This window comes from Garra rufa, chromosome 15 (assembly GCF_049309525.1).
Source record: "Garra rufa chromosome 15, GarRuf1.0, whole genome shotgun sequence".
Taxonomy (NCBI): domain Eukaryota; kingdom Metazoa; phylum Chordata; class Actinopteri; order Cypriniformes; family Cyprinidae; genus Garra; species Garra rufa.
In genome coordinates, this window is record NC_133375.1 from 2453883 (window position 1) to 2473365 (window position 19483).

The window sequence follows — 19483 nt, forward strand, 5'->3', positions numbered from 1 at the left end:
TTTTTAACCATGCAAAGCCACATGTCCTATTCATCATGTTTACATTTTGTCTGCTTGACAGGACCATACAAAATTGTGTATCTTGTAGTAGAGCAGTTAAAATTAAGTTCCACATTTTGCACAAAGTGTTAACCCAAGGAGTGGGTAAGCAATATAATAGACAGGACATATAACGCACTGGGATTTTGATATTATCAGGTTTATAAGTGTTTGAAAGGATAGAAATGTTCGGATATGAGACCATTTGAGGTCTGTTTGAGAGAATAATATTTAATATTTCCAAGTGATCTCTCTAAATTATTAATTCACAAATTGCATTTTCCAACCTGTTCTATTCCAAAAGCTGTAAGAGTAGTTGTGCAAGCAATCCATTATATATTTACGAATATTACATACGCTGCCCTTCAAAAGTTTGTAAAAAGTGATCGTAAAAGACTGTATTGTTAGAAAACATTTATGTTTTGAATAAATGCTGTTCTTTTAAATGTTTTATTCATCAAAGAATCCTGGGAAAAAAGTATTACAGGTTCCAAAAATATTAAGCAACACAACTGTTTCCAACATTGATTATAAATCAGCATATCTGCATCAGGATGAAGAATGGACTAATGGCTGATAAAATTCAGCTTTACATCACAGAAGTAAATTATTTTAAAGTATATTTAAATAGACAACCATTCTTATAAATTGTAATACATTTTCACAATGTTGCTATTTATTTTTTTATTTTTTTATTCTGTATTTTCTGTATTCTAACCTTTTGAACGGCAGTGTATATTAAAGAAAATATTTGCTAGTCCTCATAATGCCTGATTTTATCAGTAAATAAATAAATTATTTTACTGGAATTGCACTTTTTAAACAGTTAATGGTTTAATGGATAATGTTGGTGATACTGTTATAAAATGTAACAAAAAAAAGGAAAATTAAATAGTTGTAATTATATTGAATTCTTAATTATATATAAAAAAAAATCTTAATATTATTACATTTCACATGCATGAAATAAAAATCTGTAACATTTAAAATGTATACTATAAAATTGTTACTGTGTTTTTTAACAAAGCAAAATTATGAGTATTTCTTTGCTGATGTCACCATTGCTGTGTGAATTAGTGACCACAACTGAAAATCTAATAATTAAGCACAAAAATATGTATAGGTAATTTCTCTTATTGTCACTAACACAAAATTTTAGTTGTATCAGTATTTAAATTATTATTTTTTTTTTTTAAGAAACATGTGATTCTGCCTTAGTTTTTGGGGTCCAACCATTTGGAAAAGCCTTCATGGTCTTTCTAAAGGAGATTTAGTAGAATGTTTTCCCTGAATTCATGTTTTACCACAAAATCGACTCTCTTTGTCTTTGCACACTCTCCACTCCAGCAAACAGACTTTTTAACATTACAGAAGAATCTGATCTTAAATATCTCTACTGTTAACACTTAATTTCCTGCTAAGCCTTGTATCTCTGCTCTGATTGGTTAAATAACACTGCTCTGATTGGCTGAGAGCCTTTAGTGGTGACTGCTCTCTTTTCCCAGCATGCACTGCCACAGGAATTGAGTTGGGATCAGGTGAGCAAAAGCGCTGTCCCGCCTCATCCGTTTCTTCATAGTCTTCACGCGCTCTCTCCCATCGTTTATTTTTAATAAAGCATTTCCCATTTCTCTTTGTGTGTTTTCACTCTTTGTTTTACCAGGCACCACTCACTAACCAATCAGCATTCAGCTCTCAGCAGAGATAGATAGTTCTACCACCATATTTTATGTATTTTGTCATTTTTCTTTTCATTACAGTCCCATCATCATTTCGTCAGAGTAGTGTAACCTGAATTGTGAATACACTGGTTTAATGTGGTCTCTCTGTATCTCTCTGTAAGGCACGTTTGACAGAGGAGTTGGCGTCGTCCACGGCGCGCGTGTCGGAGCTGCAGCTGGAGTTGAGCTCTCAGCAGCAGCAGGCCGCAGCTCTGCAGACCAAACTCAACTCGGCCTTGCAGGATGGTCAGCAGCGCAGCACACAAGTCACGACACTGGAGGCTCAGATACTGGGTGAGCAGCACTAACCATGAGTCAAACACTGATTCACTGTGAGATGATCTCTTGATCACTTGGTTTCTAGCTTCCTTGCAGCGAAATCTCATTGTTCTAAAATCTCACTCCAGGGAAATATGTATTAAACATTAATATGTTTATATATGTATAATATATTTACAATAAACATTTTTACATTATTTTTTCATCATTACCATCCTTATTGTTTTTCAGTATTTTTAAAAATGCATTACAATTTTTTTTTTTGCTTTTTTTAGTTGTTTCATGATTATATAGTTATTTTTCTTGTTTTTTTCTTTTTTGATTTTTGTTTTTTCTGTTTTTTTTTTTAACTGTGTTCATTTTTGATTTTGTTTTGTTTTCTGTTTTTATCTTTTTTTTGCTCTCAGTTTAATGTTGTTTCTTGTTTGTTGTTTTTATTTCATTTTCCTTTCTGTTTGTTTTTCTTTTTTTTGTTTTCTTTTGTGTCCATTTTGGATTTAGTTTTATTTATTTTTTTCTTGTTTTTAAATTTCATGTTTGTTTTGGCTTTCTTTTTGTTTGTTTTGTATTTTAGATGTTTCTTGTTTTAGTTTTTTTTCTTTTGTTTTCCTTCTTTTTTTGTGTTCCATTTTGATTTTGTTTTGTTTTCTATTTTTATCTCTTTTTTTACCGTTTTTTTCCCTTTCAGTTAAATGTTGTTTCTTGTTTTAGTTTTTCCTTTTTCTGTTTTTTTTTTTTTTTTGTCCATTTTGGATTTTGTTTTATTTTCAGTTTTTTGTATTTTTTTTCTTGTTTTTAAAGTTCATGTTTGTTTGGGTTTTTATGTTTGTTTTTATATTTGGATGTTTCTTGTTTATTTAGTTTTTTTTTTCTTTTGTTTTCCTTGTTTCTGTTTTTTTCTTTTGTGTTTATGTTTGATTTTTTTGGCACCATTTTTGCTTTCAGTTTCATGTTGTTGTTGTTTTTTTTTTCTTGTTTTAGTTTTTTTGTTTGTTTCTTGTTTTAGTTTTTTCTTTAGATTTTAGTTTTGTTTCTTTTTTCATTAGATTTTCTTGTTTTGTTTTCTTGTTTTTTTTTTCTTTTGTGTTAATTTTTTCTTTTGTTTTGTTTTCTGCACTTTTTTATTTATTTATTTTATTTTATTCAGCACCATTTTTGCTTTCAGTAGGGAAAAGAAGAAACCGCATTTCATTTCTGGGTTTAAAAAACGAAAAACAAATGAACACAAGTATGCTGATTGTTTTGGTTTTTGTTTTGTTTATATATTTTTTTAGTTGTTCATTTTTTTGTGTTCTGTTTTATTTTGTTCTGTTTTCTTGTTGTTTTTTGGTTCGGCACCATTTTTGCTTTCAGTTTCATGTTTGTTTTGTTTTTTTAGTTGTTTTGTGTTTATTTAGTTTAGTTTTGCTTTTTCCTTTTTTGTTTGTTTTATTTTGCTTACTGGGCAGTAGAAAATTGCAAAGCAAACACCTGGTTAAGGCTTTATGTATGTGTCCGTCTGTTTGTTTCAGAGCTGAAAGAGACAGCAGAAAGAGTGCAAAGTCAATACAAGACGGAGAAACAGAAACGAAAGGAACTGGAGATCAAACTCAACAACATGGAGGAAGAGCTACAAGACATGAAAACAGAGAAAGACAGTCTGGAACGAGTGAGTAATACACCTATGTCCGTGTGGAAAAAAAAAGACTGAATCCTCATTTGGACAATATTGTGTGTTGAACTGTGATTCAGACTCTCTCTGAGAGAAAGAGGAAGTGGCAGTTGGAGAGACAGCGCTGCGATGAGGAACTGGAAGAGATGAGGAGGGCGGGTCAGCAGGAGTTAGACAACCTCAGGAGCCAATTACGTAAAGCCAGAACGAGCACCGACCAGGCTGCAGCTGAACAGGTAAATGTGTTTGCACATAATGACAAGAATAGACCCATGCTGAATTCATGGCCACTAGTTGACTTTCCTTACCTGTTCATAACAGTAACTGTATGTATAAAGCTGTTGACATTCAATATATTGTTTTATTGTAGCTTCAAGTCAGTAGCGTTATTTTTGTGCCTGTGTGTGTGTAGTTGTCTCAGCTGCAGGCTGATCTGGAGCAGGAGTGGCAGGTGAAGTGTGATCAGGCTTTGGCAGCGGCACGTGAACAGCAGAGAAGACAGATGACTGAAGTCACAGAGAACAGAGACGCACTGCAGCTCAAACTCACACAACTACAGGACAAGGTACACATATATACTACACCCAACCTGCATCATGTGTTGAATGAAATACAGTACTTGTTTCTTAATTGTTTTGGAGTGCTGATTCCAAAAGTAGTGCCTGTTTTGCACTAATTTTGGAAAAAGTGATACTTTTTTCAGGATTCTTTGATGAATAAAAAGTTTAAAAGAACAGCTTGTATTAAAAAAATAGAAAGTCTTTACTATCACCTTTTATCAATTTAGCACATCCTTGGTAAAAAAAAAAAAGTATTAATTTCTTTCTTTGAATGGTAGTGTATAACAAAAGATTTCTGTTTTAAATAAATGCTCAAAGAATTCTAAAAAAGTATCACAGGTTCCAAAAAAGTACTAGCAGCATGACTGTTTCCAACGCTGATAATAAATCACCATATTAGAATGAGTTCTGAAGGATCATGTGACACTGGAGTAATGATTGATGTAAGGAATTCTATTTGAAAGAATATTAAAATAGAAAGCAACTGTTTTAAATTGCAATAATATTTCATAATATTATAGTTTTTTTCTGTATTTTTATTTAAATAATCGCAGCCTTGATGAACAGAAAACCCTTTTTAAAAAAAAACATTAAAAATCTTACTGATCCCAAACCTTTGAACGGCAGTTTATATACTTTAAGTTGTTACATTATGGCCCGGTTTCACAGACAGGGCTTAGATTAAGCCAGGATTAACCCATAGTTCAATTAGGACATTTAAGTAATTTTTATAAACGTGCTTAGAAAAAAATATTACTGGTGTGCATCTTGAGACAAAACAAAGGCACTGATATATTTTTAGATCAGTCAGTGCAAGTTTCTTTTAGTTGAAACAGCTCAGACTTACATTTTAGTCTAGGACTAGGCTTGAGCCTTGTTTGTGAAACCGGGGGTAAATGTCTTAAATCTGACATGAAAATGAGTATTTGAACAAATTTTTCACTCATTTGTAGATTGTAAGTTAAGTGATACATTTTGAATACTTCTGACATTTGACTGCTTTTGTTTTTGGATAAGTGATACATTTATATAGTTTGAAAAGTAATCTTATTTTGTGGGAAATAACTGTATGTGATGAAAAGGTTGTACTGATATTTTGGATTTGAGGATTTCATCAAATTTACACCTGTTTATAATACTTTTACTTTTAACTCACAAACATAGCAAAAAAAATTGTAAAATGTAACATTTTTTTCTTTTTCTTAATCTGCTGAACAATCACTTAACTAATCAAACTAACAGTTTTTTTTTTGTCATGGCTATAGTTCAATACACTCAAACAGTCCCGTGAATCAGAAGAACACCTTTTACTTCAGCAGCAGGACCAGAAAGAAGAGCTACAGGCCTTGAGAGAAAAGGTAAAACATTGAGAAAAAACAGATTCATCGATTTTCCAGTCAGTTTGCAAAAACTCTTTCTATATTTTTGTATTAAGATGAGCCTCAGGCTTTACCACTCTGCATTTACATCTGCAAAGTCTCGCTATAGTATGAAGTCCTGAAAGTAGACAAAGAGAATCCAATTAAACAAGTGAGAGAAGAATATTTTCTTTGTCATGTATTTATTGACAAAATTGATCCAGTGTTACATATCCGTGCATTGCAAAAGTATGTGAATCTTTGCTTTCAGTATCTGGTGTGAGCCCCTTTTGCTGCAGTAACTGAAGGTAAAGTTTCTTGTAAATGCTGATCAGTCCCGCACAATAACATGTAGGGGTTTTGGCCCATTCCTCAGTGCAGAACCACTTAAACTCTGTGATGCTGGTGGGTTTCCTCCTATGAACTGCTTACTTAGGTGCGTCCACAACATTTTAATTGGATTAAGGTCTGAACTTTGACTCAGTCATTCCAAAACATTAACTTTGTTCTTCTTTAAACATTCTTTGGTAGAATGACTCGTGTGCTTGGGGTTGTTGTCTTGCTGCATGATCCACGTTCTCTTGAGACTTTGTTCTTAAAGCGATGTCCTGATATTTTCCTTTAGAATTTGCTGGTGTAATTCAGAATTCATTGCTCCATCAATGATGGCAGGCTGTCCGCCAAGATGCAGCAAAACAGGCCCAAGCCATGATACTACCACCACCATGTTTCACAGATGGGATAAGATTCTTAAGATGGAATGCAGTGTGCTCTTTTGTCCGAAAATAATAGCTTCTCATTTAAACCAATACGTTTCAACCAATTTTGGTTTCAACCATCCATTAAACCATTCTCCAATAGTCCTCTGACTTGAATTTCCTCCATTTGTACACAATCTGTCTGACCGTGGATTTGTGAAGTCCAAACTCTTTCAAAATGGTTTTGCAACCTTTTCTAGCCTGATGAACAACATCAACTCTTTTTCCGTCCTCAGTAATCTCCTTTGTTCATGACATGATTCACTTCCACAAACATGTTCAGATAGATCCCTGTCCTTTAAATAAAACAGGTCACGTACTGACATCTGATAGTCATTGCACTGACTGAAAACAAATCTGCACAGATGGACTCACCTTTAAATGAACTGCTAATCAAAGAGATTCACATACTTTTGCAACGCACACATATGTAACACTGGGTCATTTTTCTCAATAAATAAATGACAGAAAATATTTTTCTCTCACTTGTTTGATTGGGTTCTCTTTGGACTTTTATGAAAATCTGATGATGTTTCGGGTCATATTTATGCAGAAATTCTAAGGGTTCACAAACTTTCAAGCAGCACTGTAGCTTGTGTAGCATGTTGACAGTGGTCTTGCGTGTGTTTCAGTGCTCTGCGCTGGAGCAGAGAGCGGCGTTGCTGAAGCAGCAGGGGGAGATGCGGATTTCAGAGCTGGAGAGAAAACTGACAGAGCAGCAGCCGCAGACAGACACATCAGAAGAGGTGAGACTTTACCCCATAAACTCCAGCTGTATTAGATCAACTTCATTTGTAAGTCGCTTTGGATAAAAGCGTCTGCCAAATGACTAAATCTAAATGTATATTTAGCAAAGACCAAAAGTGATGGTTAAGACATTTACAAAAGATTTTTATTTAAAATAAATGCTGTTCTTTTGCCATTTTTATTTGGTTTCATGGTTTAATATGGTTTTTACAAAAATATGAAGCAGCTAAACTGTTTTCAACATTGATAATAATAAGAAATATAGCTGCAAGTAGTGATTACTGGGGTTCAAGCGCTTTAAGCTCATAAGAAAAAAGACATAACATATTATCTAGCAAGCCTGTAATCACCTTTGAAAAAATAATTTTTGGCAAAACAGGTAATTTGCCATAGACATATGATGTATTTTAATGTTTAATGTTTTGCCAACTGTAGTCCGATCTCTATAAAACTTCAAAATCACCAGTGCTCACCAGGGTTTGTGAAGTTTTAAGTTTTCATTTAGGCTTTATAGGCTTTTGGGCATATTTGGACAGGTCCCTTTTCTAAACTACCACATTATAGCTTCCCAAAGGGTAAATTTAATTTTTTTAAATAATAATTATTGACATAGAGAGTCCAGAGAATAGTACTGCAGTGTTTTTTTTCCAGATTGAGTAAAAAACCTAGGACTAGTTTGCAAAAGTAGGTTTTTACATCTTCACAAATATTTAACAAACAGTTTGATAGCATTGATTCCAGAGGTAAAGTCGTTCGGAACTAGGAGGTCTATATGGCTGATTGTGGCTGATTTCTTTCAGATTTCTCACAGACCTTTGGGGCCCTGGGTCAAACAGGCCCACTAAGTTTCATTCTGATAGACTTCCGTTAAACTGGTCTAATAGGTACTAAGTTCATCTGTCTATGGCAACCATGTTTTTTAATGTCCTTATAGCCATTTGCAGCACTTTGGGCCAAGACCTTGTGTTTTCAACTTATAACAACACCAAATGGCCAAGCTCAAAGATATCTTATTTCATTTAAAAGTTATAGCTGTTTTAGTAAAGACGGCCCTGCTGCTTTTGAATGTTTTTGGCGTCCCTTTGTGACAGCGAGTCGAAAGTTTAACTTTTTTTTGATAATTATTGATATTCACACTCCAGAGAATCTTCCTGCACTGGTTTGGATCCGATCGGGCGAAAACCTAGGACTGTTTCGCAAAACTAGGTTTTTCAAAAAAATGCTAAATACCCGTAAATTTTAAGACACTTGAGCCTGTGACTGACGGTTTAGGCGTTATGAGCGATTTCGTGCTTTTGATCACTGTAGCGCCCCCGTCAGGCTAATTGGGACGAGCCTTGGTGACATTGTAGACGATGGGAGTACTACCATCTCTCCAAGTTTCAAGTCTCTACGACTTACGGTTCGGTCTGCACGGTCAGTTTTACATGGAGATTGCTGATCCTTGGCCAATCTGACAATTACAATAGAGTTTTAGCGCTATGCACTTGAACCCCTAATCATGTCACTGAAGACTAGAGTAATGATGCTGAAAATTCTGCTTTAGGAATAAATTACAATGCATTAAAATAGAAAATAGTTAAAATTCTAGTTTAATAATAGTTTTAAATTCTTAAAATTACAATTACTGTTTAATTGCGTTTTTTATTAAAAAAATGAATGTTTTGATTTGCATCATATAGTCAGCATAGTCATGATGAATCACTCTTTCTAAGCTGAGCTGTGTTTATTTTCAGGTCAAGCGTGTGATGAATGGAGTGTTTCAGTCTCTCAGAGGAGAGTTTGATATGAATGAGACCTACACAGGAAGTGCTGTACTCCGAGTGCTGGTCAGCACTATCAAGGTCTGGCAAATCTCTGTCTGACACAATGTGAGCTTTGTGCTCAGAATCTGAAACCACTTTATTCTGCAGAAAAAAATAGTCACATAGTGTGTTTTTCCCTTCAATCGCAGAATGTCACACTGCAGCTGCTCACCAAAAAGGAAAGATCTTCATCTGAACACAGTGAAAAAGAAGAGGAGGAAGAGGAGGAGAACGAAGAGGAGAGAGAGACTGACGCGCAGCCTACACGTGAGGTGCATATGAACGGACAGAGAGAGGAAGAAGAGGAGCAGAGAGAGCCAGATCCTGCAGGGCAGGAAGAAGATGGACAGTTGCAAGTAGAGAAGAAAGATGTTTCAGCAGAGGAGGAGAAGACAGAAGAAACAGAGGAGCTTGAAAGAAAAGAAGACACAAGTGAACAGGAAGTTGTAGAAGAAAAGAGTGAAGAGAAAGTTGTGGAAGAGAAGGAAGTGAAAGTCGCAGAACACAATGTGAAAGATCAGGAGATCAGAGAAAGCACCGCTGAAACTAAACACGAAGAACAGACTGAAAGTGCAGTAACTAAACATGAAGAAGAGACTGAAAGTGACATGTTTAAACAGGAAGTGACCACAGAGCCCCCTGAGGACATTAGCCCTACACCGGAAGTGAAAGTGATTGATGAGAGCATTAAAGCACCTCTAGATGAACCAGAAAGCACACCTATAACATTAGGTGGACCTCCCAAGAACCCACCACCACCTCCTCCTGCTGTACAGGACGAGTCCAGCGATACATCGGCAGTGCTCTCCAGGTACGTACTCAACCGCTAACATGCTGAATGTGCTTCACTATTACAACATGAAATTCATTTCCCAGGTCGTTTAAAGAGGGTAAACCAAAAAGTAAAAATCAGCATTTACTCACCTTCACATCACACAACTGTTATTTTACGATATTTGAGATACTATTATTTTAAATTAGTTTATATTTTTATATTTTCATTTTGAATGTTTATATAGTTCTTTATTAACTTTTTAGCTTTAGTTACAGTTGAGGTCAAAAGTTTACATACACCTTGCAGAATCTGCAAAATGTCTTATTTAGTACTGACCTGTATGAGATATTTCACATAAAAGATGTTTACATCAGTGGCGGCTGGTGCTAAAAATTTTTAGGGGGGCGCACACAAAATGAATCACACTGTTAATACGGGCTTTATTATCAGTAAAGTAATCATTAAACATTTGTAATCATCCCAAAAAATATTAGCCATTTATATTAATGTGATTCAGAGATAAAGGCCATAATACTAATGTTATCCACACGAGGGAGCCACAGGATAAATCTCAAAGACAGAGAAAATAAATTGATTTGTAATAAAACATTGTATATAAATTAATTTTCATAAAGTTATAGTCCAATATAATAAGTTATTATAATGCTATTGACAATATATTTGTATGTCCAATTAAAGAAGGAACACTATATTATATATATCTATTTTAATATTGTGCTTATAATAATACTAACATAAACACTCACAATTTACTTGAAAAAAGACATCTACATGAACCCTTGCTTGTACCCCGACGATTGAGTTAAACTGCATTGTTACAGTTAACGTTACTTTCTGTGCAAGTTAGTTGCCCACAACGCTTCGGTGACAGGACTTTGAAATAACAAACAATGAAAACAATAAAAGGCATGACTTACATGGCATCTAGCAAGCAAACTCTATCCAAGCTCCATGAATCGTAAGTTTATTTTATTTATTTTTTTCTTCATTTGAACGGCTTGTGAAAGATAAAATCAAATTTACTTTAATCTCGGAAAAGATATTGCACATATTTGACAGTCGAGAACGGTCCAATCACATGAGAACAAAATAAAAAAAAAACAAGATTGATTGGCTAAGATCTAAAGTGGGAGGGTCTGGGGCGCTGTGCTCTGCGCCCCGAGGACAATCTGAAACAAGCCAATCAGAGCTCAGCCTCAAGTCACATGCGTTTCAAAAATTTACAGACCTAATAGACACCCATTTGGCCGGCGTCCCGCATACACAAACAAACGAAAAACAGTTTAGATTTTTTTAATTTTTAACAGGTGCTAACATAACTACCAGTCGAATAGTATGTCAAAATAATGCAATTTCGTAATTATTTTGCAATATGTATTAAACTTATTTTTAACATGTTAATAGTCTTCTTCCTTGGCTAACTTGAGGTGGGGCGGCGCCCCAGCGCCCCCTATGGACCAGCCGCCACTGGTTTACATATAGTTCACAAGAGAAAATAATAGTTGAATTTATAAAAATGAGCCCGTTCAAAAGTTGACATACACTTGATTCTTATTAATACCTAAATGGTCCACAGCTGTTTTTTTTTTTTTTTTTTTTAGTGATAGTTGTTCATGAGTCATTTGTTTGTCCTGAACAGTTAAACTACCTGTCCTTCAGGTCACACAATTTTTTAGGCTTTTCAGCATTTTTGTGTATTTGAACCCTTTTCAACAATGACTGTATGATTTTGAGATCCATCTTTTCACACTGAGGACAACTGAGGGACTCATATGCAACTATTACAGAAGGTTCAAACGCTCACTGATGCTTCAGAAGGAAAAACGATGCATTCAGAGCCGGAGGTTGAAAACTTTTGAGCAGAATGAAGATGTATGATACATCACATATTTATATGATGCCTCTTATTTTGGTAAAATAATTAACATTTTGCAGATTATGCAAGGTGTATGAAAACTTTTGATGCTTCAGAAGGAAACAATGCATTAAAAGCTGGGGGGTGAAAACTTTTTGAATTTGAAGATCAGGGTAAATTGAACTTATTTTGTCTTCTCTAAAAACATTTTTTATTGTAGATTCTGAAGGGCAGTACTAAACGAAAAAATATATATATTTAGGCAAAATCTAAAAAAATTTACACACCTTCATTCTGTTCAAAAGTTTTAACCCCCAGCTCTTAATGCATCGTTTTTTCTTCTGAAGCATCAGTGAGCGTTTGAACCTTCTGTAATAGTTGCATATGAGTCCCTCAGTTGTCCTCAGTGTGAAAAGATGGATCTCAAAATCATACAGTCATTGTTGAAAAGGGTTCAAATACACAAAAATGCTGAAAAGCCTAAAAAATTGTGTGACCTGAAGGACAGGTAGTTTAACTGTTCAGGACAAACAAATGACTCATGAACAACCATCACTAAACAAAAAAACAAAACAAAAAAAACAGCTGTGGACCATTTAGGTATTAATAAGAATCAAGTGTATGTCAACTTTTGAACGGGCTCATTTTTATAAATTCAACTATTATTTTCTCTTGTGGACTATATGTAATTGGCTTTTATGTGAAATATCTTATTCAGGTCAAATAAATAAATAAATAACATGCATTTTGTATGATCCCTCTTATTTTGGTAAAATAATTAACATTTTGCAGATTCTGCAAGGTGTATGTACATTTTTGACTTCAACTATATCTCCTTTCTGTGTTTCACTTAAGAAATAAAGTCAAACAAGTTTAGATTGAAATGAAAGTGAGTAAATGACTGAATTTATTCATGTAATAAATGATTCTTTCCTATGTGAAAAAAGATAAACGGTGTCTTTCCCTCAAGTGCTAGGCAGTGCAAACAGGAAACAGTCACAAAGTAGATTTCACAGCAAGTGGTCTTGCGAATAATTAAATTTGTTTGTTCACATCCCATTGCTACAGTTTATCTAATTCAATCATTTTCATGATTGTTGGTAAACCTAAGAAATCGTCTCATGACTGTATAACACTAAATTAATTTAAGATTATCAACTAACAGAACCCCTGCTTTTACCCTCAATGTGAGCATGTGTGTCATCCAGACGCTCTGTCCTGTTTCTCTCTGTCTCTCGTCTCATCTGTGCTCATCCTGCTATTCTCTCAGTCCGTCTGAGAGGGTAGAAGAGGAAAATGGAGAGGAACCATTTTTCCAGAGTCCCACCCCTTCCCAGCCCCCCACATCCACACCTGCAGCCACAGCGGCCGATGAAGAGGAGGAGGAGCTGGTGAGCAGGGATCTCTCTCACACACACAGTCCACAGCCATCTTCTGCTCTTCATTCTCACAAAGCAATTATATGATTGTCAGTGAAAACTAAAACACAATGTTCTTTGTAGACAATCATTTTTAAAAATGTACAATTAACCTAATTAATGATTAACTATGTGTGATTCACATTAGTCATTAAAGGTCTAGATTGTCTTCTAATATTGACATTCCCCCTGTTTGTTGCTTAATATAGTGAACTGTACAAGAATTGAAATTGAATTGTCACTGTGTGGTTCTGTTGAACCAATAGTGTGAGTTTGGGGGCCGGACTAGTGTGAGGTGTTTGTTAGACCAATGATAGGAAAACAGTGGCAGAGTTAGAATTCTGTGGGGGGGAAAGTCAGAATTGTCAGAATTGAAACTCTGAATTACGAGAGAGACTTGCAAGATGTAAAGTCAGAATTCTAAGGGGAAAAGTAAGAACTGGGAGATATAAATTCAAAATTGCTAGATATAAACTCAAACTTGTGAAATGTAAACTCGGAATTCTGAGAAAAAAGTCAGAACTGTGAGATATAAACTTATAATTCCAAGATATAAACTTGCAAGATGTAAAGTTGGAATTCTGAGGGGGAAAGTCAGAATTGTGAGATATAAACTCAGAATTACGAGAGAAACTTGAGAGATGTAAAGTCGGAATTCTGATGGGGAAAAAAGTCAGGTTTGTGAGATATAAACTCAGAATTACGAGATAAACTTACAAGCTTACAGGATGTAAAGTCGGAATTCTGAGGGGGGAAAAAGGTCAGATTTGTGAGATATAAACTCAGAATTGACCAGTGGTGGAATGTAACGAAGTATTTGTACTTCGTTACTGTACTTAAGTAAATTTTTACGTATCTATACTTTACTTAAGTAAAAAAAATAATGCATACTTTTACTTTTACTCAAGTAGATTTTTCAGCAATTATCTGTACTTTGTACTCCACTACATTATTAAAATGCGTGTCGTTACATCCTTCCGAATCTTGCATAAAATTTTTTTGGTCGACTGACGTTTTGGCGTTGCTAGCCAATGCACGTTGAAACAGATTGGAGATCTGATTGGTCAAAGAACTCAAGCCGAAAAATAGTGAGCGCCCGTTTTGAAACAACACAAGCGGAACTGATGTAAATCGAAGAAAAGGACACGGACGAAGAGCCAACAACGTCGACTGAGCTTGAGCCTGTGCCCTGTATCTCTGATTCTGAGAGACACCCCTGGCCTTATTTAAGCAAGTTATTTGAATTTAAAGGTTCAAAGAATGACTCCTGGCGTTTTCAATGTGTCAAGTGCCTACCTCAACGCAAAGAATTGTTAGCGTTTAAAAACTCCCCTTCAAATTTGAAGAAACATATAGAGGTAAGACATGCAATGCTAGTTATTAATATTTAAGTTACTAACTTGCTATGACATGGTGCTATGACTTATAGAAAAACGGATGTCAACATAACAAAAATATCACACCAGTATAATATTTGTTTCAAACATTTTACTTAAAATACTTTTACTTAAAAAAATACTTTAAAGTAAATTTAAAAGTATGTACTTAGGACTTTTACTTAAGTAAGATGTTGATGTAGTAATTATACTTTTACTTAAGTATATATTTTGCAGGGTAGTTGTACTTTTACTTAAGTACTAAACTTAAGTACTTCCTCCACCACTGGAATTGACATATACTAAGAATTCCATGATTTAAACTTGCGAGAGGTAAAGTAGGAATTCTGAGGAGAAAAAAAGTCAGAATTGTGAGATATAAACTCTGAATTACAAGATAAACTTGAGAGATGTAAAGTCAGAATTCTGATGGGGAAAAAAAGTCAGATTTGTGAGATATAAACTTAGAATTACGAGAGAAACTTACAAGCTTACAGGATGTAAAGTCGGAATTCTGAGGGGGGAAAAAAGTAAGATTTGTGAGATATAAACTCAGAATTGACATATACTAAGAATTCCATGATTTAAACTTGCGAGAGGTAAAGTAGGAATTCTGAGGAGAAAAAAGTCAGAATTGTGGGATATAAACTTAGAATTACGAGATAAACTTGAGAGACGTAAAGTCAGATTTCTGAGGGGAAAAAGTCAGATTTGTAAGATATAAACTCAGAATTGACATAAACTAAGAATTCCATGATTTAAACTTGTGAGATGTAAAGTAGGAATTCTGAGGAGAAAAAATGTCAGAATTGTGAGATATAAACTTAGAATTACGAGATAAACTTGAGAGATGTAAAGTCAGATTTCTGAAGGGGAAAAAAGTCAGATTTGTGAGATATAAACTGAGGATTGACATATAAACTTAGAATTCCAAGATATAAACTTGCGAAATGTAAAGTTGGAATTCTGAGGAGGAAAAAAGTCAGAATTGTGAGATATAAACTCAGAATTACGAGATAAACTTGCAAGATGTAAAGTCGGTATTCTGAGGAGAAAAAAAGCAGATTTGGGCGATATAAACTCAGAATTGACATATAAACTAAGAATTCCATGATTTAAACTTGTGAGATGTAAAGTGGGAATTCTGAGGTGAAAAAGTAAGAACTGTGAGATATAAATTCAAAATTGTTAGATATAAACTTGGGAGATGTAAACTGAAAATTTGAACGGACAAAAAGTCAGAATTATGAGATATAAATTCAGAATTACTAGATAAACTAAACATTCCGAGATATAAACTTGTGAAATGTAAACTCAGAATTCTGAGAAAAAAGTCAGAACTGTAAAATATAAACTTTGAATTACAAGAGAAACTTTAGAGATGTAAAGTTGGAATTCTGAAGGGGGAAAAAGTCAGATTTGTGAGATTTAAACTCAGAACTGACATAAACTAAGAATTCCATGATTTAAACTTGTGAGATGTAAAGTAGGAATTCTGAGGAGAAAAAAAAGTCAGAATTGTGAGATATAAACTTAGAATTACGAGATAAACTTGAGAGATGTAAAGTCAGATTTCTGAAGGGGAAAAAAGTCAGATTTGTGAGATATAAACTCAGGATTGACATATAAACTTAGAATTCCAAGATATAAACTTGCGAAATGTAAAGTTGGAATTCTGAGGAGAAAAAAAGTCAGAATTGTGAGATATAAACTCAGAATTACGAGATAAACTTGCAAGATGTAAAGTCGGAATTCTGAGGAGAAAAAAAACAGATTTGGGCGATACAACCTCAGAATTGACATATAAACTAAGAATTCCATGATTTAAACTTGTGAGATGTAAAGTGGGAATTCTGAGGTGAAAAAGTAAGAACTGTGAGATATAAATTCAAAATTGTTAGATATAAACTTGGGAGATGTAAACTGAAAATTTGAACGGACAAAAAGTCATTATTATGAGATATAAATTCAGAATTACTAGATAAACTAAACATTCCGAGATATAAACTTGTGAAATGTAAACTCGGAATTCTGAGAAAAAAGTCAGAACTGTAAAATATAAACTTTGAATTACGAGAGAAACTTTAGAGATGTAAAGTTGGAATTCTGAAGGGAGAAAAAGTCAGATTTGTGAGATATAAACTCAGAATTACGAGACAAACTAAGAATTCCATGATTTAAACTTGCAAAATGTAAAGTTGGAATTCTGAGGGAAAAAGTCAGATTTGTGAGATATAAACTTAGAATTGACAAACTAAGAATTCCATGATTTAAACTTGCCAGATGTAAAATAGGAATTCTAAGGAGAAAAAAAAAAGTCAGAATTGTGAGATATAAACTGAATTACGTGATAAATTTGCAAGATGTAAAGTCAGAATTCTGAGGCAAAAAAGCCAGATTTGTGAGATATAAACATAGTATTGACATATAAACTAAGAATTTCATGATTTAAACCTGCGAGATGTAAAGTAGGAATTCTAAGGAGAAAAAAAAAGTCAGAATTGTGAGATATAAACTCTGAATTACGAGAGAAACTTGAGAGATGTAAAGTCGGAAATTCTGATGGGGAAAAAAGTCAGGTTTGTGAGATATAAACTCAGAATAACGAGAGAAACTTGAGAGATGTAAAGTCGGAAATTCTGATGGGGAAAAAAGTCAGGTTTGTGAGATATAAACTCAGAATAACGAGAGAAACTTGAGAGATGTAAAGTCGGAAATTCTGATGGGGAAAAAAGTCAGGTTTGTGAGATATAAACTCAGAATAACGAGAGAAACTTGAGAGATGTAAAGTCAGAATTCTGATGAGGAAAAAAAGTCAGATTTGTGAGATATAAACTCAGAATAACGAGAGAAACTTGAGAGGTGTAAAGTCAGGATTCTGATGGGGAAAAAAAGTCCGATTTGTGAGATATAAACTCAGAATAACGAGAGAAACTTGAGAGATGTAAAGTCAGAATTCTGATGGGGAAAAAAAGTCAGATTTGTGAGATATAAACTTAGAATTACGAGAGAAACTTACAAGCTTACAGGATGTAAAGTCAGAATTCTGAGGGGGGAAAAAAAAGTAAGATTTGTGAGATATAAACTCAGAATTGACATATACTAAGAATTCCATGATTTAAACTTGCGAGAGGTAAAGTAGGAATTCTGAGGAGAAAAAAGTCAGAATTGTGGGATATAAACTTAGAATTACGAGATAAACTTGAGAGACGTAAAGTCAGAATTCTGAGGGGAAAAAGTCAGATTCGTAAGATATAAACTCAGAATTGACATATACTAAGAATTCCGTGATTTAAACTTGCGAGATGTAAAGTAGGAATTCTGAGGAGAAAAAAAGTCAGAATTGTGAGATATAAACTCTGAATTACGAGATAAACTTGAGAGATGTAAAGTCAGAATTCTGATGGGGAAAAAAAGTCAGATTTGTGAGATATAAACTTAGAATTATGAGAGAAACTTACAAGCTTACAGGATGTAAAGTCGGAATTCTGAGGGGGGAAAAAAGTAAGATTTGTGAGATATAAACTCAGAATTGACATATACTAAGAATTCCATGATTTAAACTTGCGAGAGGTAAAGTAGGAATTCTGAGAAAAAAAAAGTCAGAATTGCGAGATATAAACTCTGAATTACGAGAGAAACTTGCGAGATGTAATTGTGAGGGGGAACAAAAGAATTGTAACTGAATTGTCACTGTGTGGTTCTGTTGAACCAATAGTGTAAGTTTTGGGAGCTGCACTAGTGTGAGGTGTTTGTTTAATCAATAATAGGAAAACAGTGGCAGAGATTACTAGTCTATTTTTTTGCTCAGTAACTAAAATTAACAGTGAGCTGATTGATGCTCTTCTGTGAATGTCCTCAGAGTCTGAAAGGACGTCCTCCTCCCGCCCCCCTGTTTGGTGATGACAGTGACGATGATGATCTGGACTGGCTGGGCTGATGTCACCCTCCTCAATCTAGTGTTGAAAAACCAGTGCCTGACGTCAGACGACTGCTGGCAGCAAGGCCAGACGATCTCTGACAGGAGGAAATGATATTTGTGTGCTGGAGCACACTGGACATCGACTTTGATTAGTGTGTTGAGATGCTTCTGGAAACATTTCAGTATTTTCTGTGATCAAAGAACAGAGTAATTTCTTGCCCAAAACCTTAAAAAGCATTTGAATGAAATCTCTTTATCGCAGTATGGATCGACTGCAGCTTATGAACTGATTTATTGCACATACAGCAAAAAAAATCTTTAAATCAACAAATACTGTAAATCATAAAAACGGTTGATTTTTTTTATCTTAATTTATGTAACGTTCCCATCTTTAACACAGGGTTTTGATTGTGTGATTCAGCTTGCTGTCTCCGTTCTTAATATTTCATACTAACAGCAACCAGTTGCGTATTAATAAAGAAACGAGGCAGACTGTCTGTCACAGTTTTTTTTAGTGTAACTGATGTCTTTATCAGTTCATACTTTAAAAGAGGGAAAACTGTGTGAACACAATGTTACCAGTCAAATACATCAATAACAGGTAAGTAGTGATCTTTGTCAGTTACAGTAAGGAACAACAGACCATTGAAGGAATCAATGCACAATGTGTGCACTGAGTTTTAATAATTCAGTGGTTCGTCGTCTATCATTCTGCCTTTATCACCTTCACCACAAATACATCTATATAATGTCTCATTTATAAAACATAAGCAAAATGGGGATTTTGCTAATTCAGCTGCTTCCTCTTTTCCCTGATATGAAACTGTACAACTGTTTGCAGACAAAAACCTTTATCAACAAATCATTCACAAAGAACATGTTTTTGCATTCCATTGCATCTTTTAAAAATGTAAATATGAGCTAGGTGGACATATCTGACTGTTGTACTCGTGTGTTGAGTGTTTTTTCAGTTATTTGTGCATGACACGGAATTCTAAAATCACAACACTCAAGTTAAAACTAGTTCTGTATAATATGGAAGCTTTTTTCCCCTCATGACATAAACACCTAATTGCTCCTTTTATCTCTTTTTTTTTCTTGCAATTCTGAGTTTATAGCTCAGGGGAAAAAGTCAGAATTGTGAGATATAAACTTGTGAGATGTAAAGTCAGAATTCTGAGGGGGAAAACGTCAGAAT

General features: G+C 34.4%; 1 protein-coding gene across 3 annotated transcripts in view; it reads left to right on the forward strand.

Annotated features, from left to right (window-relative positions):
- The window catches only part of fkbp15b (FKBP prolyl isomerase family member 15b), a 34783-nt gene extending 15989 nt beyond the window's left edge, over positions 1 to 18794 (forward strand). The window contains exons 20-30 of one of the 3 annotated variants that reach the window (XM_073818695.1): positions 1545 to 1577; positions 1883 to 2054; positions 3551 to 3687; positions 3771 to 3926; positions 4103 to 4255; positions 5516 to 5608; positions 6999 to 7112; positions 8850 to 8957; positions 9068 to 9729; positions 12840 to 12960; positions 18226 to 18794. In XM_073818695.1, the coding sequence (XP_073674796.1) occupies positions 1545 to 1577; positions 1883 to 2054; positions 3551 to 3687; positions 3771 to 3926; positions 4103 to 4255; positions 5516 to 5608; positions 6999 to 7112; positions 8850 to 8957; positions 9068 to 9729; positions 12840 to 12960; positions 18226 to 18303 (1827 nt within the window). In that variant the 3' untranslated portion in view covers positions 18304 to 18794. The remainder of the gene's footprint in view (positions 1 to 1544; positions 1578 to 1882; positions 2055 to 3550; positions 3688 to 3770; positions 3927 to 4102; positions 4256 to 5515; positions 5609 to 6998; positions 7113 to 8849; positions 8958 to 9067; positions 9730 to 12839; positions 12961 to 18225) is intronic. The other 2 variants (XM_073818697.1, XM_073818696.1) reach the window with 2 other exon arrangements.
- Positions 18795 to 19483: the final 689 nt, after the last annotated feature.